Raw genomic sequence first — 23,437 nt, forward strand, 5'->3', positions numbered from 1 at the left:
TGGAGCATCGCTCGGTGGGTGGGTTACAAAAGGCCCTGATGGTCTTGGTGTACCAATTGGGTTCATCTCCATGGGTTCATCTCCAGCCTAGGTACGGCAGGTCTTGAGTCATGTGGTGCAGGGAGTGCCAATTGGGCTTCCCTCCCAAAGGAATTGGGTGGCCTATTACCTAAGTACAAAGGATTGTATTGCTGTGCATATGGGAACCTCCTCGACATCCTGAAATACAATGCATCATGCCCGAATCTACCACAATCGGAACATGGCCTAGATCTGGGATCTTGGCATTCAGCTGGGAGGTGATTGCCGCCACAGTATATGCACTGTACCTGCGATCGCACAGGCTTCCTCATCAGTTCCTGCAGTCGTGCAATCTCCATTCTCATCTCCGCCATCTCCTGGCCTTGGTCCATACTCTTTCCCTTTTTCTGCACACTAACAGTTGCTCTCTCTCCCGAAATAGTTGATCTCTCTGGATCCCTCTGATTTGCACTTTCTCGGCTGGTAGTCCTCATGCTTCGTTCCCTAAGCTGATCATCTACACGAATTGCCTCTTCAAAAACTCTAGCTGGCACGTCTCATTGCAAGGTAGAGTTACTGGCCAAAGCCTTGTAGAGCTCCTCACTCCGAATTCCGTTCATGAATACTGTAGACACCGCCCTCTCAGTAGGTCGTTCATTTGCAGGGATCCTTTTGAAGAGGCTACGTACATGAGTGACATAGTCCCTAACGTCTTCCTTCTCCCTTTGGCTGATATTCATCAACTGGACGATGAGGTTGTCAGAATACCCTACCTCCGAGAATCTCTTGATGAAGAGGTCCTTAAGGTGAGCAAAGTTTGTATGTTCTGCATCATCAAGGCTAGAATACCAGATTCTTTCCTTATCGCCTAAGCACAAGCCGAAATCTTGAGAGCATTGCACAAGGTAAGTAAGACCGTTTGCTTTGCATACTTGCTCGAACTGCTCCATGAAGCTGTATGGTCACTACTAGGCTCATACTTCGCTAGCTGTTTTGCTACTATAGGGATTCTAGCCTGCCCTTTAGCCCCTTGCGTGACTCCCAATCCCGAGAGTAGTGTAGTGGCTAGGGCTGTGGCACTTTGCTCAACGGATGTATTGCCCATGAGTCGCTTGGCTACGAGTTCGCTCAATGTCATGTCGGCCTCTACTGCCCGTTCCCTCTCTTCATTCGGTCCAGACTTGGCTGCCCCAGCTAGGTCTAGCACCCTTCTAGCCTCATACATATCTACATCTTGCTGTAGCTTTCTGGCCCTTTGCTCGTGGTTGTAGGCAATCATGCCTTCTAGCGCTCTCCTGATTGCTCTTCTCTCTTCTTCAATGCTTGCTACCACTTCTTCTACAGGTCTATGCCCTGGATCACGGTCCTAGTAAGTATATCGTAGTCATGGACTAGAGATGGGAATTCTCCTAGGTCTAGCCGGTCCTCTTCTTGATCGCCTCTTGATCCTGACATTGTTTCTGCCTCCAATTCCACGAGATCGTCGATCAGTTCGAGTAGTTCCGGCAGCGCCTGATCCTCTATGTTGTCGTCTTCTGGATCCTCACGTCCACTCAATGTCCTCCTGGGTCCTCACCCTGTTTGTCTGCTAAGTCTTGGGGTTCACTCCTATTGGTGGGTTCCTTGAATGATTATGTTCGAGTGTATTCCTTGTTATTACAACGAATCCTCAAATTATGTACACTTAGTGTGGTGTCTGTGCATTAGGTGCGAAATCAGGCTTTCTGCTCTTTCAGTGCACAACCAATGTGGCCTATTGTGTGTGTTGGATTACGACACTCAGGTGCAATGTCAATGCTACCTTCAGCTCTTGGCCACTGGGTATGAGGTCAGCACACGGCTGCCTGGTTAAAATTTGGGTCTCTGCTGCGTCTCTCAGGTATGTGGGGGTTTGATGTCTGGTCTGCGGTTGCAACTGCGTTAGCACACTCTACTAGGTTTCCTAGCCACACGGCCAAGTTTTCTATGATTTTCTCGCACCTACAAGGTCGCCCTAGTGTCGACAAAGCGGGTCTAGGCTTAAATTATTAAAATAATGTCAAGAATGCATCCGGTCAAAATTGGTGCGAATGGTAGGGTCCAAATCCCAAAATTAGCGTCCGAATCACCGAAGTCCAAATGCCTCATTTGGTCGGGCCGAAGGACGAATGGCCGAGTCCAAGGGCCGAAGTTGAGTTGGGCTGAATGGCTGGTTCGGGCGGGCCGATTCGACTGTCCGAACACCGAATGGTCGAATCTCGAACTCGGAGGGGCAGAACCGCCGAAGTCCGAATGCTAAGGTCCGAATGGCTAGATGGCCTGAAGGCCAAATCCCGAAGCCCCAAGGCCTTCATTCGGGCGGGCCGAAGCCCGAATGGCACACGGCCGAATGCTCGAAGGCCGAATGCTGAATCCTAGGTTCGGGGCAGCCAACTGCTCGATTCTGGGGTTCGGGCATTCGAGCGCATCGGGGTCGGTGCACTTTCGACGATGAAAATGGTGCCGAATCTAGAATTTTGCTGACGATTAGCTATTCTAGGTTGTTAAATACATAAAGGGCATGTCGGGGAAGAGATTTGTATACCTGTAGTACCCCGGTAGTGCGATCGAAGGGCGTCCGCTCCTATCCTGTGCACTGTAGGTCTCTCTCACTCTCTTTTGCTCTCTCTCAACGAAGTTAGAATGCAAATGAGCTTTTCTCCTCTTATCCCAGCCTTACACAGCATTGCCCAACCACTCTCTAACCTTAGAGCCTTTCCCCTTGCGATTTCCCCCTTAAAAAACACAATTTTTGTCTTCTTTTTCTTATTGCAACCAGATTTACAACAGTAAAAACCCTACCATTTTAGTTTCGAATCTTAATCCTATCCTACCTAATGTTAACAAAAAATCACAAAACCAAGCATGGGCTGTATTTACCTACTCAAGCACTCATAAAAAAACTCAAAATACTTACTTGTTCCAACGATTAAACCTCCTAAATCTCCTATCTATCTCAAGCACCGTTTCGGGCAAAGGCCCTACTCCTATGCTCGATTTGATGTGCGTGGCGCTCAAGGCTTGATTCCGTCTGTCCCGGCAACGGAACCAAAATGAAGGGGAGCTATGAGCTCTACCTCGAGACTTACGGACTGCTTATCAATCAAGTGTTTCAAGCCGAGCGGCCATGGCTACCTCTCACATAGTCGACGCACCATGCCTACCTTACGAGTGTAGTGAGCTTGCCTTGATGCTCGATCAAGTACCCTCCTCTCTCTTGCACATCGCTAGCTCCACGATCCTTGATGCTAGCTCAAGCAACCTCAATCCCTCTCCCATGAGCTCCATCCTCCACAGCTGCGCGCGCAAGAGAAGAGAAGAGAAGAGAAGAGAAGAGAAGAGAAGAGAAGAGAAGAGGAGAGGAGAGGAGAGGAGAGGAGAGGAGAGGAGAGGAGAGGAGAAGAGGAGATGGTGAAGAGCTTCACCCTCTTGATCCCTCACTCCCACACACTCACTCCCTCACACTCTCACACTCCCTCTCTCAAGAGCACACACAAGCAAGAAGAGGAAGAAGAGAAGAAGAAGAGAGCCACTTTTTGCCACACCCAAGAATGAATTTCTCATTCACTTTTGAACTTTATATACATGCCATCCCTTTTTTGGGCGGTCATCCCCTTTTTTACAAGGCCGGCCATTGGCCTAAGCCCATTTCTCATTTCCCACCATTCTAACTTATCCTATTCCCAACTAATGCATACAATTTGCACAGGAGCGAGCCTGGCACTCTTTTACAAGGATTCGGGAGCGCTTCCACACTTAATGGTGCGCCTTTTACTCTTTTGCTGTCTTCGGGCGACACTGAGACTTTTCGGGGGTTGTGCCCGAACACTTAAATTTTCAAGGTGCCTTTTCCTTCTTTTATTCTGTGCCCTTTTTTTTCCATTTTCCCGCTCCTCTGTGCTGTGGTAAATGCGGTAAAAAATGCCACTTTCAGAGAGCTAGCTCTGAACTACGACCGCTTGGACTTAGGCTTATTGCCCAAACCTTTTGCAATCGAAATTTGTACGATGCCTTGTTCTTGGGAAACGTTTGAACTTGCCTTTGCAAAAGCAGCTAACTCCGCTGCTGAATTTCTCAACATTGAGATCTCTAAAGAGCAAGCCCTCAAACAGCGCCTCATCACGTCATATGGTTAGCAAACCACTTCTTCCATCACCAACCAAGAAATTGTAGAATTATCAAAACTTGTTGATACTGAATCCCCGTTCTTGAGGCACTGGTACACTCTTAGGTTGCAATGGGAAGTTGAAGGGTGCCAAGTCATGACAAACGCTGAGTAGCACCACGCAATCAAAACAATGGAGTACGACCCCACTTACGTCACGCCGACCTTGTATAGAGTGTTAAAACCACTCTTCATGGCCGACCCCTGGAAGAGCACATTAAAGGACACCCTTACCTCGATCGCCTATTAACTAAGGAAGGGCTACATATTGCTCTAGCCGTGCCGCTTTTGATGACTTTCTAAAAGAGGTCAAGGTCACTGCATGACCATATGGGCACCCATAGACAAGCTGTCTTCAATAGCCAGTGGCATACATTACATTTACAGTTTGTACCTAGCTAAGACAATGTAAATGCATTCCATTTCAGCTTCAGATTTCAGTTTTTTTAATCATTCTCAATGCCCGATTCAATGCTCCAAGAATTCCTAGATATATTCCCAATAGCATACAGTTGTTAGAGATCAACATTGTCATAACATACTTCAGTAGAAGATGATGCTTGCTACCCGCATTCAATGACAGTTTTCAGCCTGTCAATGGCTTCTAGATTAGAATATTTCAGTCATAAAAAACCAGCTCCAACACATGAGAACATGTAGATACAGCCTCCAGGAAAATGTCTAAGTCTTGTTGATGCTTTTGGGCATGACTAGGAGCTTCTGTAGCTCAATGATGATCAAATGCAAGTTGTCCTTTCACTTTCCAAACAATTCAGGACTGTTTTACAAATCTGTATACTCTGATTCCAGCTCATGGCGGAGATCCAACACAAGCAATAGCTTCTTGTAGTGTTCAAGTACCTTCCAAAGAGTGCAAACATGCTTTATAGCACTTTGTAGATGATCAATGGCTTGATTTTCAGCCAACAAAGGCAGCCTTCTATCCTGGCGCAAGCACGCTGGCAACCTGGGGAGTTCATAGCAGCAAGCTTCTTCACAAATGATGTTCAATGCCTTCTCCACGATGTTCAATAGAGCCTTTGAAAGACTCCAAACAAGCCAAGGACAACTCTTGAGCAAGATCAAGACCGAATGACACAATGCATACCCTGTGGTGAGAAATGACAGGCAGCCCTCTTCTCTTTTCAACCTTGGCAAGTCAGTCTTCAGGTCTTCTTCCCGCATGCACTCCACAGAGCCCAGTCATGGGTGCTCTGATACCATGTTAAGATTCAGAGACAGAGACAAGAGTGAAGAGACAATCGTCAGAGCAGAGTGCTCTCACTCATTTCTTCCATTATCTCATAAACTACTAACATAACATAAGTGTATACAATAGTACTAAGGTTCTAGGACCATTCACACTGGGTCTAAGATCACCAACTTATTTAATGTTCCACACTTGTTGCTGATACAGCTAGACATAGCTAATGTCGGTCATATATACTGACAAGAGAGTAATGGGAGCTTGATATTCTAACAAGTACCTGCTACTACTGGCAAGCCTAAACCCCTAGGAAATTGACGCAATGGGCTTTGAAGAAGGAGCACAACAAGAAGACTGGCAAGGGGAGGAGGCTGAGCTTGAATTCAATATGGTGAGATTCAGAGAAGAGGTGATCCCACAACCCCCCTTGCCGCATTCCCAAGAGCAATAATAGATTGGTCCATCTGCAGAGAGACAATTCGCACTCAGGGAAAGACAGAGAAAGTTAGTCGAAGAAACTAGGAAGCAACTAAGAGCCAAACCAGTCGTGCAGCCGTCTGCACCCCTCCCACTGCGCCTTGATGACATCCTCGCTAGATTCCACGCTGATTCCACGTAGAGCTGGTAATTTGAGAGCGGCAAGAAAGTGAAAAAGACCCATTCACCTTCAGCTTCCTCATGCCCAACAGCCTGTGGAGGGTCCTACCACTCAAGGTGATGGAGGAGGTGATCACGACTCGCAGCTGACTAGGACAAAAGTGGCTGGAGGAAAGGGAGAGGACCCCCACTCTTTAGGGAAATAAAGAAGCTGAGTTTTGGCAAAACAAGGTGTTTGAAGTACCACAAACTGTACAGGGATATAACTGCCAACCCCTCTGGAGAAGGCGGGTGTGCGACATCAACATGCTCGCATGGATGGCTTTTTGCAACACCCTGCCCTACGAGAGGAACAACCCTACATTCATGGCGTAACCTTGTAGGGTAGGTGTGGATTTTTTTGCCACCCTCCATGGGCGTTATGATTTTCCTATCATCTACAACTCTAATGCTGCCTCCTTCGAACATGCCCTCCTCTTCGACTTGGGAAGCCAGGATGATTCCATGATGTGTTTCCTCACGGATTTCTCTTCATGCCCCGATCCAGCCTTTGTAACTACATGTAGTCATCTTAGGTTATTTAAGTTATTACTTAAGCAGTACCCAACCCCACAAGAACGTGGCATACCTCCCCTCTTCTTTGACCCTAACGCCACCGACAGCTATGCCATGGCGCGTCTGATGAGGAGGGCTAGCCTCCTCCCCTCTTTTTTCCTAGCTCTCCTAGAAGATATGAACGGCAACCAGTTCACTAGATGCAATCATCCTTTCCTCTCCACCACCTCCCTCCACGTCCGCATGAATCTCAAAGGATACATGCAAAGCTATCAATTTTTGAGCAAATCCATTTGACCCCCTTCTTCGCCTAAATCAGACCAGGAGAATTAGGCACTGGCTGTCGTTCTACTAGTGTAATACTATTTATATATTTTTTTTAAAAAAAGGAGAGAAGAGAAAAAGCATGAAAGGAAAAGCAAGAAGAACATTACACACGGAATGGACAAAACAACTCACTTGTAGAAGCACTTAGCACCACATAAAGCACGATCACTGCACCCAGGGGTCCTCAAGTTAGGCGTACCTAGTGGCTTAGGTTGGTTGGCTCCGTTCCTAACCCCCTGGCCCTTTTTGCTCCCCCACTTCACGCTTAGGGCCCATCAAGGGCAGGACATACCTAGGGAGGTAACACTCGCCTATGGTTAGACCTGTCACCCTAAGCTACTGGCAGCCTGTGGTTAGACCCAACTCCCCATTCCACCAGCACGAGCACAATACACTACACAATAAGGTAGACACCCCCCTTAGGTAGAGCACCGTGCCTTTTTCTTACAGGCATCACAAAGGCGACAAACCACTGACTTCGGAGGTCCCCGTCATTCCACTTGCTATCCATTTGGCTTCTCCAACAAACCTCATTACCAAGCTTCCAAGAAAATCCGAGTTTACACGTGGCCCTACCCTCACACGACTACTTCGCTAACTGCCTATTAAACCCTAAACAACAACCAAGAGTGCCATGGGACTGGCACCCATCTCGGAGGGGGATAATGTTAGCCCCAAGTCAAGAAGGCGGAAAAGTGAATGAAAAAGTGGGAAGAGGATGGAAAAAGAGCAAAGACACGCATGTGGCCTCTAAAGCTAAGCTGGGGCCAAAAGAGTAATTTTAAATGAAAGGCATCCAAAAAACTCCAAAAGCTTGTGTAAAAGAGTGCCAGGCTCCCTCTTGTGCCAATTGTAAAGTATTAGACGGGTGTAGGCTAGAGGCATAAGGCTAGAAGAGGGAAATAGAGAAAGGACCTTGCCACAATGGCCGATCATGTAAAAAAAATGGGATGGGTGCCCATGGGATTTTAGGGCTTGTATATAAAGTTCAAAAAGTGAATGGAAGTTCATTCTTTGGTGTGTGGCTAACAAGAGCTCTCTTCTTCTTCTTCTTTTCTTCTCTTCTCCTTGCTTGTGTGTGCTCTTGAGAGAGGGAGTATGAGAGTGTGAGAGAGTGAGTGTGTGGGAGTGAGGGATCAAGAGGGTGAAGCTCTTCACCATCTCCTCTCCTCTTCTTCTCTTCTCTTCTCTTCTCTTTTCTTCTCTTCTCTTGCACGCACGGCTATGGTGGATGGAGCTTGGAGATGGAGGAGGCTTGAGGATGCTTGAGCTAGCATCTAGGATCATGGAGCTATCAATGTGTGCGAGAGAGAAGGAAACTCATATCAGCATCAAGGTAAGCTTACTACACTTGTAGGATCGACGGCATGTCAGCTAGGTGAGAGGTAGCCATTAGTGCTTGGCTTGGAACGCTTGAAACAATAAGCGGTCCGTGGGTCTTGGCGGTTGAGCGAAAGCTCCCACAATTGTGTGTACGTATGTATGAATACAAGAGTAGATGTAATGATGAGTAATGTGTGCATGCGGAGGGGTGTGTGTGAGTCATGTGTATGAGTATGTAAAGAAGGAGCAAGTATAAGTAGTATGTGACATGTGTCAAACCATGAAAATATTAGAATGTCATCAAAGAAGACACATGTGACCTTTGAGTGAGGTCTGAAAATTCTCTCTATCATTAGATTGAATGTGGCGGGTGCATTAGTCAAACCAAATGGCATGACTAAAAACTCGTATAGTCGTTGTATAGTCCAAATGTTTTTTATTCGCCAACATTTCTAAGGTATATCAGGATTTCTAAGGTTACTTCTTTCATGGAGATCAACGATGAAGAGAAAAAAAAGGAAATTTGAAGCTGGTCTACTCCCTCATTGACATAGAACCATGAAGGTGTATCCACATGAAACCTTATCTCGCATGATGGAGTTTGCCATCATAGCTGAAAGTGTGCACACACTTGGTACATCTCGAAAGTTGGAGATGAGTTCTTATAGAGCTAGACAAGAGTAGCTCTATGATCAACCAAGAGACAGTACTGATCAAAGAAGACCCACCTTTACCCATGACCAATATTCAAAGCTAGAGGGTAACGAGAAGAAGCGCAAGTACCTCTCACCCTCTGAGATACAAAAGTACAAAGAGGAAGAAAGGTGCTTTATTTGTGGTGAGTTTGAGCATATGAAGCCTAATTGTCCTCACAAAAGGAAGGAAGCAAATGTGATTAAAGATCCTCCTCTGCCATCCTCAAATTCTATTCCGGATGTGCAAGCTAACACTCATTCAAATGAGAAGAAAAGACAACTCTTAAAGGGTTGGGGGACACTCAACAATAAATGAGTTTTGATACTCTTTGATCCAGGGTCCACATATAATTTTGTGTTAGCAGATACTGTTGAAAGGCTACAAATTCCACCGGATCAATTGGGAACACCAATTGGATCAAGTTCAAGGACTTACAACCAATTCTACTCCTATCCAAGCGAAGTTGAATCTTAGAATTGGGGATTACTGCGACCAAGAATATTTTCTACTTGCACCCATTGGTAACTGTGATGTTATCTTAGGTATGCCTTGGCATTACAAGATTATATATCTTTCCAATTTTGTTAAGAAGACCCTTGCATTTCAATTCGGGTCAAAACATAGTATGCATTGCTGATGTTGGAGATTGGCATGTGCCAATGGTTAGTCATGTTAGCATTTCTAAAGAAATGAAGAAAGTTATTTCTGCGTACATGATTTTTGTGAGAGAGTCAAAAGAAGCTAGTGATTCAAGGGCACTTGATGCCTCTAATGAACACACAATACCAACTAATGCTTCTAAGTCTCAGACTTTAAAAGAACCCCTCTCTTTAATTGATCAAGCCAGACATGATTTTGTTAAATAATATGAAGATTGTTTTAGTGATTCACTTCCAGGAGAGTTGCCTCCTAAGTGCCCGTAAGATCACACAATTGATATTATCCTAGGAAGCTAACCAACCGCCTTACCAAGTAAGTGCAAGTCAGCAAGAGGAGATCCTAAAACAAGTAAACAAACTATTGGAAAAAGGGTTAGTTCAACCTAGCTCTTCTCCATACTACTCTCCAATCTTACTTGTTCAAAAGAAAGATGGTTCTTTCCGTATGTGCATAGACTATAGATCTTTGAACAAGATCACAATCAAGAATCATCTTCCTATCCCAATGATAGATGATATCTTGGATAAGTTGCAAGGGGCTAGTATCTTTAGTCGCATTGATCTCAAGAGCGGCTATCACCAGATATGGATGGCACCTGAAGATATTCATAAGATAGCTTTTCATACAACATTTGGACTATACGAGTTTTTTGTATAGTCAATTGAGCTTGTAATTGCTCACTTGTAGGTGCTTCATCAGTTGCCATCTTTACCTTCTTCTTGCAAGGATCGCCTTTACTTTGAGAAAAGAAAAGAGACTTGTTGTGATACCATTGTTATAGGATCCAAGATACACGTTAGACTTTCTTATATACTTAAAAGATATATGGTAAATATTATGCTGGCACAGAGAGAGAGCATATAAGAGAAAAGAAAGATGTAGAGAGAGAGAGAGAGAGAGAGAGAGAGAGAGAGAGAGAGAGAGAGAGAGAGAGAGAGAGAGAGAGAGAGAGAGAGAGAGAGAGAGAGAGAGAGAGAGAGAGAGAGAGAGAGAGAGAGAGAGAGAGAGAGAGAGATTGACAACACATCAGGGATTGGAAGATGGGCTAGTCCCCCCCTTGTGGAGTTATATTATTGACAAGGAGCAAGCTCCTCCATTACACATAAATCACTTCTTACTTGTAGATCTTGGGAACAAGATCATAGTTCCTTTGCAAGGTATACAACTGACTAACACTTGCACAACTTGGAAGTTGGCACCTTTTGATCCTTCTTGAGTCTCTCCTTCTCTCCTACACATAATGTGTAGGGATCTCCTCTTGGAGCTTGATTTCAATAGAGCTTCCGTCACACTTGCACCTTCTCTCATATTGTGTAGGGATATCCTCTTGGAACTTGATTTCAGCAGAGCCTCTGCAGCACTTGCACCTTCTCTCCTACTTGTAGAACTTGATTTCAGTAGGGCTTCCACAGCACTTGCTCCTACTCTTCTCCTCTTGGATGCATGCAAATTGATGCTTCCTTTACCCCCCCCACACCCAAGGAGAGCCTCCTTTTTTATAGGCTTTCAAGAGCTTCTCTTCTTGGAGAGAGACTTGAGTGCCAAGATTGGAAAGGTTGATCTTCATGCAAGATGTGGCTGTTCTAGGACCTACTCTGCAGCACCAATTTTGAGATATCTCTCTGGGCGTTGCTAGGATGAAAAAACATCCAACACAAAAATTGTAGATCTCGTTGTTTTCGATAACCCAGGCATAGTATTTTTAGAGATTGTCTTTCCATCACGAGATATCTTAAAAATGGAATCACCATATCTATTAAAAAAAAAAAGCTTTTTAAACTGTACTCTTAACTTGTGGTCCATGCAACCACCTTAAGGAGAGTTCATTAGATTGCCTTGGGCCTCAACCTTAAGATTGACTTCCGCACAAAAGCTTGTGTCATTTTAGACCTTAGAAAGGGAAAATCACTTCTCTCCTCACTTCCAGAGGATCACATCTCTTGTCTTTCTTAGTGAGAGAATTACCTCCCTCGTTTTTCTTAATGAAAGAAATGACCTTAAACCTTGACTTGTAAGGGAGAGGATGACCCCAAATGAATGCAATGCTCATTATACACAAGTAAACATTCCCAAGCGTCCCCAAATGCACACATAAATACATATACATAATGCTAATGCACTTCCTCTTCTAAGAACTCAATCCATCTTCATTTATGTGTAACTCCTTGGTTCTTGTGTACACTCTTACACTTGGTAGACACTTCTTTTCCCCTTCATAACTTGTATTGCCTATACTAGATATCCTCGTCACAGTGCTCTAATCACCCCATTAAGTAATGCACTAGGAATACTGGTCTCTAAATGGTCTCATGGACATGCTAGATTATCATCAACACTTAAAGAAAAGTGAGTCATTAATTTATTGACATAGCCTTTTATATAGCCCCAACTGGCTAGGGTTAGGGTTTCCCCTTCCCCTCAGGACCATTCACACCTGCCTGCCCTTATCCACTCCTGCATAAGGAGAGTTCATATGCATATACTCTCAACATTAAGATGATGTGTAGCTTACCTTGAATTAGTATAATTATATTTTTGTAGTAAGAAAATGTAAATTCGAAGAACATTCATCTTAGGTTGTTTGAAAATTATGGATACTCTCCTTTCAAGGGTCAAAGTTGTTATTCCTAAGTACACCTCAAACTTTGTGTTTAGCTTGCCATTCCGTTGCTCAATAATATTTTCAAATTTCATGATTAACAAAATTTTCATAGAAAATTTCCCAATATACTATAATGTATTGGATAAGATAAGAATATGCGTTTTTATAGTCATCTTCCACTTGTATAAAGATAATGTGAAACATTATTACCCTATGAGTGGAGGGTAGAAAATAAACTTCTCTAGTCTCTTACTCTTTTCACTAATGCTACTTAAATCTTAGGCCTTATACTAATTTAATATCATAAATACAACATAAATCATAAGGGATAAACAAAAGGGATTTAGCTGCCCACACACTAATAAAGATAATGTGAAACATGATTACCCTATGAGTGGAGGGTAGAAAATAAACTTCTCTAGTCTCTTACTTTATTCACTAACGGTACTCTAATCTTAGGCCTTATATTGATTTAACATCATAAATACAACATAAATCATAAGGGATAAACAAAAGGGATTTAGCTGCACACACACTAATAATCAATGAATAAGTGAAACAATAAAATAATGTACGAGAGTCAAGGATATACCTCCAAATGTTGTCATTATGTACATTATAAGTGATACATTATATATACAAAGCATGGACCATAAAATGACTCACAAATAAGTAACTCTAGATAATAAGCAATACATTATATATACAAAGCATGGACCATAAAATGACTCACAAATAAGTAACTCTAGATAATGGATGCCATTAAACATTCCTTAGAATTGGAACCATGAAATGAACATTGGAATTATTTCATATGAAGCATATGGATAAGTTTAGAGCTTGATCATGAAATGATTTTGTAAGGCCTCATCATAGAGTTATCTTCATGGTCCAAAATCTGCAAAGGGCCAACATTTAAAGAGTTACATGATGATTGCACACATTCATTTAAGTTATGATGAAATGAAAAACTATATTTTTTCATTATAGAATTTTTTGTAATAACAAACTCCCAATGTGAGATAGGATGCCAACTACTTCATGAAGGCAACTTAGAATTGTGGCCCACACAAACCATAACTAATCTTTTTATAATTTTAAAAGAAAAAGATCAATATATGCCACATTCTTTTGCCTCATACTTAATATAAGGCTTTACTTTCTTGGCTCTTAGTAACCTCTTGTAAATGTGTTCATGTGGCAAAACCCTTAAGAGACGAGAGACTAGAGACTAGAGACTAGAGACTAGAGACTAGAGACTAGAGACATGCTAGCATGGCTTAGGTGCTAAGTTGTTATTGAGATGGTGTGGTGGTGTAATTACTTGACATTTTGTGTGCCACACAAGGTAAGATTTTACTTCAAAGCAAGTCAAAAGATGTATATGTATGTAAATATGAATACATAATATTCATGAAAAACCTTCAACGTCTATAATTTGTGGTTTTCTCATAGCTTTGATAGGTTTTAATAATAGTATAACTAAAAAGAATCTACATCTTAAAGTTGATCATTAACCAAGTTTTCTCAAAATAATTTAGTTTTTTTTTTCAACTTTGACAATTCACATGAAATCAAACCTATATTTTGCATCATTGCATGACCCCCCCCCCACACACACACATGCATTGTGTGTGTGTGTGTAGTTACTCGGCATTTTGTGTGCCACATAAGGTAAGATTATACTTTAAAGCAAGTCAAAAGATGTACATGTATGCAAACATGAATACATAATATTCATGAAAAACCTTCAACCTTTACAATTTGTATGTTTTCCCTTAGATTTGATAGGTTTCAATTATAGTATAACTAAAATGAATCTACCTCTTGAAGTTGGTAATTAACATTTTCTTTGAATATTTTAGTTTCTTTTTCAACTTTGAAAATTAACTTGAAACCAAACCTATATTTTGCATCATTGCATGACCCCCCCAAGAGAGAGAGAGAGAGAGAGAGAGAGAGAGAGAGAGAGAGAGAGAGAGAGAGAGAGAGAGAGAGAGAGAGAGAGAGAGAGAGAGAGAGAGAGAGAGAGAGAGAGAGAGAGAGAGAGAGAGAGAGAGCTTACATGGCAATGATAGACATAGCCAGGTGCTGCAGTAGCATCGAATGGGTAATCTGGGGAGTCAAGAGGGGAAAACTGGATCAATATTTGGGTGAGATAGCTGGGCTTCATTTTGAATACGTTCTTCCAGCCAGCCTCATTGGGGGGTGGGGCCTCCACTGTGCCATTGAGATGCTTGGCTAAATTGCAACCATCCACACCTTTCATTTTGACTGCACATGCCGCAAGATCATCAACGTCGATAATGGGGTACTGCCCGACCACCTGGAAGGCTACTAGGTGGATGTGGAAGGGGTGGTTATCAGGTGTTAGATTGATGATCTGCCACATCTCGACCGTTTGTTTCTTGGGGGTCTCTGTGACGGGGTCACTGAAGTGTCGAAAGTTGATGAGGAGTTGGGTGGGGTCCCCAGTTAGACTATCATACTCATACATGATGATGTTGCGGGTGGTTGCTATATGGCGGTTAGAGAGGTATGCCACATGGGAGAGGCGGGTAGGGATGTTGCTATGATCATTGACATGGTGGGCCCGATTGATGATGAACTTCATGACATTGGCTGTGGTGGCATTGTTGGGTGGGTCTCCATTGGGGAAGGGGTAGGGCGCATCATTAGTCAAGAGGACATGGTCCTTTTGCGAGGTGGCAAAGTCCACTACCACATCTGCTATCTCTGATGGTGCCAGTAGTATCGAGGGCATGACACGTGGTCGGTCCAAATAGAAGCTGTCTGAACCGATTTGTGTGAAGGGTAATCCATTGTCCAGGGCCAATCGGTAGAAGCGTGCATTGCTTGCATTTATGATGCGAAAGCGATACTTTCTTCGTTTGACCTATCATAGAAAACATACATCTTATGCATGCCAAGATGAAATAAATACAGACTTAGAGAAATCTTTCAATTTACCATCACTTTAATTTAAAAAATAAACATTCTTTTAAGATTTTACTTTGATAAGAAAGAGAAAGTTTAGGTGAGAAAGTGACTTAATTTAAATTAGATCAACTCTTAAAATCATGTCTAAAGGTGGGCCATTTGAGTTCCAAAAAGAAAAATTCTTTCAAGATTTTTCTTTGAAAAGAAAGAGAAAGTTGAGGTGAGAAAGTGACCTAAGTTAAATTAAATCAACCCTTAAACTCATGTCTAAAGGTGGGTCACTTAACACATATTCACTAGCAGTAATGTTTCCAAAATGACAGACACTTACTTTCACATAGTACCAATTTGATTTTGTGAAACTTTAAAATCAAGGTTTTTGTATTGGCTTTTGGAAACTTCTCTATGAACATTGGTGCTAGGATGGTTCAAAGAGAGATATTGCGGTTATGCATAAAAAGTGCAAGTGGATAGTACATTGAAGCACTAGTATTATGATAAAATTCAATTGGCTTGAAGTCAAGGGTGAGGCAATAAAGATATTTCCAAATCATGTAAAGCTAAACAATCTCACCTACCATAATATCCTATCACTTTCGCTAATAGGTGTTGCTAGGTGTAGCTCTCAAATTCTTTAGGGGAGAAGGAGACACTTAAAAATATATAAGCATAGCATGTGGGTTCAAAAGAAGGAATTTGTAAAATATCTTTTCTACACATTTTTAAACATACAAAAGGGTGCTTTATAAAGGGGTTGGTTACATATTGAATTGAAAAGGGTGTGTTTATTTAGGAAAAATTCACAAATAGGGGTAACTTTAAAGAGGCCTTGAATGCACGTGATATAGAGAATTTACACATAGTGAACCCCTTGAGCTCAAATTTTTCATTTTTCAGTTTGCCATTTTATTTGTTCCTTATAGGGATATTTTTTCCTTCATGAAAAGGTAAGAAAATAGAAAACAAATATCAAGAATGAAAAAAAAAGAACCGTTGTTAATACAATTAAGATTGTGCTGACCTTGCCCTTTGTAAGTCATGCTAGGTTTTCTGTACTTATCGTATCTCTCTTTCTCACACAAATGAATGAACCATTGGTTTTCTCTCTTAATCACAATTTTGTCTCTTGACTCCTAAGAAACTTACTTTTGAGGCAAGCCCTTTGTAATTACACACTGCTTGTTTAGGTAGCCAACGCTTGTTGCTCAAGTGAATGAGTGTGCAAAGAACCCAATGTCACATGTTCCACAGTCTTAATTGCTATGGCTATAATTCCTTGGGTGTTCTATGACTAGCCTAACCCCTATGAGTATAGGATGGATGTCCCAGAAGGCCTTTGAGCAACCAATATTGAATCGGTTGTCATGGGTGTTATGTGTTCTATGACAAGCCTAACCCCTATGAGTATAGGATGGATGTCCCAGAAGGCCTTTGAGCAACCAATATTGAATCGGTTGTCATGGGTGTTATGTGCCCCTTCATAATGTAAGCCATTACTCAGTTGTTTTTTACGTAGATCAAGATAAACATCTCTGATACTTTAATGTTTTCAAAACATTTTTCCTCATTGGCTCTTGACAACGTGTCAAAGGGATTATCCATGAGCTTTCTTCAAATGACACCTCTTGTTTTTAAATAATTGGTTCTCAACAAAGTGTTACGTCTTTTTTGAATGTAGACATATGATATAATATGTATCATGACATCTTAGAAATGAAAATGAAAATGAAAATGCATATCTATCTATCTCTTTAGTTGGGTTGGGACAAGTGACCTCAAGGTATGGCCAAGCTTTGCCATTAACGATCACGACATCTCCGAAGTACTCCGGCTGCACAAGACAAAGTGTCAACTAAATACATCCACATTAATTTATTTAAAGAAGAAAATCCTTAAGGCATGCAAGGTGAATGCGATTTAAAAATTGGTAATACATATTTGTAATGACCTGCCATTCTGGGTGGATGGATGGGTTGTCGCCAGTGGAGTTGATGTAAATGTGGCCATTTTTGGTGAAGCTCTTGTCGCAAATGACTAGTTGGCGATCGAATTTCTTGGAAGGGAGGCGGAGGGCACGATCAAGGAAAGGATTGGTGACCTTGTAGGCTCCGATGAGGCCGGCCAAGAGATTGAGACGGGTGTATCCCAAGGCATGGTCGTGGTACCACATATTGGTGGTGCTAGGGTCATTGTGGTACACGTACACCTCCTTGGTCCACGTGGGCCCCTTCTTTGCAAACCTTGCCGTGAACCATGCTTGTCCGTTGCCATCGCTCTCGGGCTCTGTCACACTCCCGTGCAGGTGCACCACCGTGGGAACACCCCCTCCACTCGGTTTGGCCACCTCTAGAGTGTTATCCACCCTAAACATGTGGTCCCTAGGGAGGTGGTTCTCCCACCTGATGTGCGTTGCCACGCCGCCTATTGCCACTATGCTTGGCCCCGGCATGCTCGCCTGCCTTGATGTTGCCCCAAATGCATACACCTTGGATGTTGGTAGGTCCCTGTGGAACTTCTGCAATCACAATCAACTACCCCAAGATTAATAGAGATTTCAAAAGATGTAGATGTGCATACTCAATGCAAGACATGAGCCCTCAAGTTAACCAAAAACCAACCCCCAAGTTAACCAAACATCGAAATACAAGTACTGTGGAAAAATGAACCCTAATGTCAGGTTGAGCATAATGAAGAAGAGTGAGGTTTAAAGTCGATTGTCACTTTTTCCTATTATTTGAAGGATGCTCTAAACTTGGTCTTCACATTACTATTAGTTCTTAGTTTGGTTTAAAGTCATGTAATTTAGCAAATGTGGGGAATGAAAAACACCAAGAACGGATGCTTGTCTAGTCTAGTGGATCTATTGTGTATTCTTCTTAGTCATCAAGCTCCTTAGAAGGTTTGCCAGCCAAGTATGAATCAACTTTTTGCGTGGTTATTACAGCTTGTACTGCTGCTCTACCTTCACGAGTGCTCTCTCTCTCTCTCTCTCTATTGTATATCAAGTGAAGAAATTTGTGCTTGAAAGTTGGTCTTCACATCCTTGGCATGTTCCATTAGGTGATATGATAAATCAATGAAGATTCTCGATCCGTTGGGAGTTATGTCAAGAGAATTTGGTCCAGGCTGCTCAAGACGGAGGGAAGAATATTCGTGGAGTGTTGTCTAGCATTTGCTTCTTCAAGTGTTCAAAGGCGCACATTCTTCTTTTCTTTGTGATCAAGTCAGCTAGAAAATTTTGCAAGAAAATACCAACTTTTCAGGCTAGCTGCTAGTCGAGTTTTGAACAAGTAATTACACCTGCCCAGAATTGTTGCACATCTTGCGCCTTCGTACGTGGTGTATGTCCTTCGACAAAACAGACTACTAACCTCCATGTATCAGAGATGAAAATACGTATCACAGAACTTCAAGGCACATACCTTGCAATGTTGAAAGAAGAGAGACAGGATTTCCATTACGGTACCATCGATAACCAGGGAAATTTGCACGTGACAGGGAAGATGGTAGATCATCTAAATTTGAGGGATAAGATTAATCTAAACAGCTAGCATGGAGAGAGAGAGAGAGAGAGAGAGAGAGAGAGAGAGAGAGAGAGAGAGAGAGAGAGAGAGAGAGAGAGAGAGAGAGAGACCCCGAGCTGGCTTACCCATTACGCAAAAAAAGAAGCCGGCTTACCCATTGCGTCTCGTACATGCCGATAGTGAGATTGGCTGGAGCAAACCTTCCGTCATGCGTGTGTTTGTAACCTCTGAGCTCGGGCATGGAAGGGAGCTTGTCGACAAACAGCTCCAGCTTCTCCGCTCTCGCCTCCAGGGACCCATCCGTCTCATGATAATCACTACTCCATGAGGAGGAGCTGGAGGATGATGCATCAAAGCCCTTGATAAGCAGGCTCAAATTAACCAGCACTATCAATATCATGAATAGTGCCATGGACTCCATGTCCATGCACAGCCTCTTCCCTGCCACTCCCATATAACAATCGGCAATACAGCTAGTTATTATACCAGCCGGTAAGCTGGCAGATGAATTCACGCAGATTTACTTATAAGGGTTGCAGGCACGCCGCGGGCTGGGTTTTGCATGAGATTGTGCGAGGAATGTAAAGTAACTCTGATCAGCCGAGCTTGAATATTGAGTGTAAGGAACCTGAATGCAGGTGAAGACAACTGCGCTATTGGGTCATCAACCTTCTCCTCTAAGCTAATGATCAATGACACTGGAGCTCTCGATTGGGGGGGGGGAGAGAGAAGGAGAGCAGTATTTGAAGGAGAAAAAAGGCAAGCTGGGAAGGCTGGAAAGGCGCCCAGATCAACGTATCGATTCTCAACGCATCAATTCTCTGGAAAAGGCACGCCTTAAATTATTGCTAGCAAGGAACAGTAACAAAATCCCAGAGAGAGAGAGAGAGAGAGTAAAGTCATTTCTGATGATGGGAAGGACAAGGCAATTCCCATATTTCATGTTGAGAAATTTTGCGTCGCTACATCACTCGCAAATTGCACGTGATAATGAAAACCGCGACAATTCAGTGCAGTCACACCCTGAATAATTGTTGAAAGCTTTGATGACCGGATCACGCAGGCCACGCTACGCTCCGCTCCTGCCACACGATACCTTGCTATGCAGCGTCGTCGATGCATATTGGATTGACATAAACTGATCAATAGAAAAAGAAAGTCTTTCATCGAGCTAATTCGTTTGCTTGTCGAAGTGCCCATTCCTCTACTGTCATCAAATTGCAGGCTTCCGAGTCTCCCGTTCCTTAAAATAATCGCGAATGTTGCGCCTCTCTGCAATATTTATTGATGGGAACGACATGCCCTAATCTCCCTTGGGCCTTCGCGAATCACCATCAAGCTCATTATAAGGGCATCATGGGGACCATTAATTCTAACATAACCTTCAAGGACAAAGTGATAGCTCTTCCGGTGCTCAAGAAAGAAGGGTTATTATTGAGATTTATGATGTCACTACCCAACTTGGAAGTCACCATATCTCTTGCACATGTAGGTCTCTCTCTTTCCACATAGTATGCTTGGTGTACATTGAGAGTTCCAAAGTAAGCCAAAGTCTTGTAGGATGGAGGAGATAGGCACAAATGAACACATGATGTGTGTGTGCATACAATCAACAATCTAAAAACAAGTCACTCTCTTGGAGGAGATAGGCTAAAAACAAGTCACTCTCTTGGAGGAGATAGGCTAAAAACAAGTCACTCTCTTGGATGGTGTCTTCGATCTCTCCTCTTTTTAGAAGCCTTCTTCTATTTCGGAAGGTAATGTTGCATTCCATGCTAACTTGGATAAGCGAAAGAAGCTCCAATGACATGCACACTTACTATCCATTGAGAAAATGTATTTTTAGTAAAAGTGATTATATCAAAGAACTTTAGGTTGCATGATGTTAGGCTAATTTTTCATTTTTGGTGACTATTGAAATGGGTATTCTAGAGTGAGATTTGCTACATGCAAGCACAAAGAAGCCAATTTAGGTTTAAAAAAAATTTAATCTAAGTTTGGAAAATAATTTGAGAGGAGGAAAGGGAGATTGTTTTGATATCCAAAATCTCTTTTTTGAATTATGGCATTTCGTAAGGATAACATCCATGTATATTTAGTAATAGTCATAGATGTTTCAGAAGACCAAAGTGTCTACTTGATGGGGTGATTCTCTTGGTTATGCTTGATGTTGATTCCTCTAAAACTCAATGCATAAACATTTAATCTTTTATATGGTTTATGAGCTCAAATGTATGGTGAGATTGATGTGTTCCTTAGGTTAGGGGGAGGGGAGATGGCATGTTATCCTCTTTTAATTGCAAAGTAGCAAGAAAATAGCCTATAATCCATGAGGTAACACCAATAGGATATATATTAAAATGAGCTACATACGTTTGGTTTATTTTGTATGCTATGAGTAGATAATGACCTAATAACTAAGACTATACTTCAAAGATTTCTTTTATCTAACAAAAATATTCATGCATACTCAAATGTGTCTAAGAGGCATAGGCATATGCCTAATGTGTTTTAGGGTTATGGAGGTCATACTTAAGTAATATCTAATGTGATTAGGGTCAATAACGATTTGGGATATGACTAATATTTTCGATGGCTATATAGACATATATTTGCATCTATACTATATTATTGTTAAAGTATGGGGCATTTATTTGCATTAAAATTTTGAAAAACAAGTACCATATAAGTATTATGGACCATAAATGCTTTATCTTATACAAAAGCTGAATTTACCATCTAAACACATAGAATGGCCATCCTCCAAAGTCTCTTCCAAATCCCACAATTCTTGCTATTTGTGTTTATTAACCTACAATGGGGCCTACCATTAAGTTTCAAGACTATCCTACCCAAAGAGCAAGGAGAGAAAGCTTATTGAATTGTGTCCTATATAACTTTGAATTTCGATAAGCCAAGAGAAACTACATGGAAATTGGACTACCCTTCTTTGTGGCAAGGTTGGATACTATAATGCCTCATCATTGTCATGACATCATTCAATGTATAGCATAGGGTAATCACAACAATGCGCATAGAACACATTGAATGTAGAGGAGAAAATGAGTAGAGCCTAGAAGAGAAGAAGCAAAGCCCTATCATCACTTAGCATGCACATGCAAGACTTCTCACATATGTAAAATGAGGGGGGAGAAAAATGCTTCAAGTTTCTAGCATTTCTTTGATTACATGTTGTTAGTTGAGATATCATTTGGGAGCATGCTTTTACTTTTAAATATGTTACCCCCTTTAATATTTAGCACGCAATCAAATTCATATCAATGTGACTATATATTTATAAAAATGATATGTATTGAAGTGGGTTATATGTTTCATCATGTTCTTCTTAAATGGCGCACATGAAAGTAAAACACACGCATACATTTAAAAAACCCACAACCATATTTGCACATGCATACATTAAAAGAAACCACAAACATACTTGCACATGCGTACATTAAAAGAACCAACAACCATACCTTCAAGGGCAAAGCGATAGCTCTTGCAATGTTTGAGAAAGAAGAGTTGATGAGACTTATGGTGTCTCGAGTGGTGGCCTTGCACCTTCACATAAGACCTTCACGCAAGGTGGAGATTAAAAAAGATTGTAGTGCTTTTATGATTTGTGGATCAAAAATGTTGATCAAAGATCAACGCTTTAAAATATCAACAATTTGATTGACAATGTGAACATTGTGACACAAGTTTCCATATTACCTATAATTAGAGATTAAAAGACATGTTTTCTTATCAAATGATTGATTCAAAATTTAAATATTCATTAGAAGTATAATCCATATGACTTTTTTTCCTCTTTACCTCTTAATTAAGAAACATTGATTAGGTTTATTGGTATGTAAAGGATTGCGTATGGAGAACACATAGTCTTATGGTCTTTTCAAAGTGCACACTTCAACATGTGACATTAACACAGAGTAGAGTGAAGCGTATAATGTAATCATGTCATAGGAAGGAAACTTTTCCCATTGCACATTGATACCTTAGCGTTATTTAATGCAAATCCTTTCAAAGTGTGGAGGTTATCTTAATATAGGCAATGATTGCACAGACTAGAAGTGAAACGAATATAAAAGAACACCTTTACAACCTTACATCAAAAGCAAAGGAGTTATTTCACATACATTGATAGGAGAGTTTTTAGTACTTTTGTATTATATGAAGACTAGGTATTTCACATAATTAGACAATAAATGAACTCAAACATGGATATCCATTTGAAAGAAATGAAGAAAGGAATAAAATTTGTGCTATTACTTACTAATACTACAAGGTATATATCTTTGCTTTCAATGTTGGTAATAACATTTAAAGCTCTATATTGGCTTAATCCTCAGGTTTCACTTCTCAGTGTTGTATTTACTTTACATTAATATCAACCTCGCATTTAAAAAAAAAAACTATTGGTGCTCCATTGTTATTCAACCTAAACATGCATAAAGAGTCATCTTGACTTTAGAGTACAATAGCTGTTAGGCCTAGAGGTTGCACTAGTAAGGAATTCTTTGTCTTGCATTATGAATCACCCACCCCTTAGACTTATATAGTTTAAAGAATAGAACACCACTTCTTCATAAAGATTTTCAACAAAGTTGATTTAAGGGTCCCACTCTATTGACATAGTTGGGTGTCCTTTTTAAACTTCAAACCTAAAAAACCCATTGATGAGCTCACATCCTACATTTATATATTTCAAAGCAAACATCTCAAACTACTTAAAGGGAGTATTAGAATTGTATACCTATGCATGTGTGTGCACACAATCCCTTGCGCATGCGCATGTG

The 23,437-nt window shown here is 41.5% G+C and overlaps 1 protein-coding gene across 2 annotated transcripts; it reads right to left on the minus strand.

Annotated features, from left to right (window-relative positions):
- Window positions 1–12,768: 12,768 nt before the first annotated feature.
- On the minus strand, window positions 12,769–19,886 carry LOC148016286 (multicopper oxidase LPR1-like). Of its 2 annotated transcripts, XM_087664273.1 has the most exons (6): window positions 19,732–19,878; window positions 18,790–19,456; window positions 17,060–17,626; window positions 16,886–16,942; window positions 14,237–15,067; window positions 12,769–13,069 (listed from the first exon to the last, which is right to left on the minus strand). In XM_087664273.1, the coding sequence occupies exons 2-6, from the start codon at window positions 19,087–19,089 to the stop codon at window positions 13,016–13,018; spliced, it is 1,809 nt and encodes a 602-aa protein (XP_087520399.1). In that variant the 5' UTR covers window positions 19,090–19,456; window positions 19,732–19,878; the 3' UTR covers window positions 12,769–13,015. The 2 variants fall into 2 exon arrangements, with proteins under 2 accessions (XP_087520399.1, XP_087520398.1); XM_087664272.1 differs by having other exon boundaries at window positions 18,790–19,886.
- Between the last annotated feature and the right edge of the window lie 3,551 nt (window positions 19,887–23,437).

The sequence above is a fragment of the Lygodium microphyllum genome, chromosome 23, assembly GCF_053477565.2.
Source record: "Lygodium microphyllum isolate KBCC chromosome 23, Lygodium_microphyllum_v1.1.10, whole genome shotgun sequence".
Classification (NCBI taxonomy): Eukaryota; Viridiplantae; Streptophyta; class Polypodiopsida; order Schizaeales; family Lygodiaceae; genus Lygodium; species Lygodium microphyllum.

Coding starts and splice junctions, on each gene's coding strand:
- LOC148016286 (XM_087664272.1), bottom strand. CDS start 19,089: ATGGGAGTGGCAGGGAAGAGGCTGTGCATGGACATGGAGTCCATGGCA. Junction 16,943..17,059: donor CCATCCACCCAGAATGGCAG/GTCATTACAAAT, acceptor TGTCTTGTGCAG/CCGGAGTACTTCGGAGATGT. Junction 15,068..16,885: donor AAGCTTGGCCATACCTTGAG/GTCACTTGTCCC, acceptor TTTCTATGATAG/GTCAAACGAAGAAAGTATCG.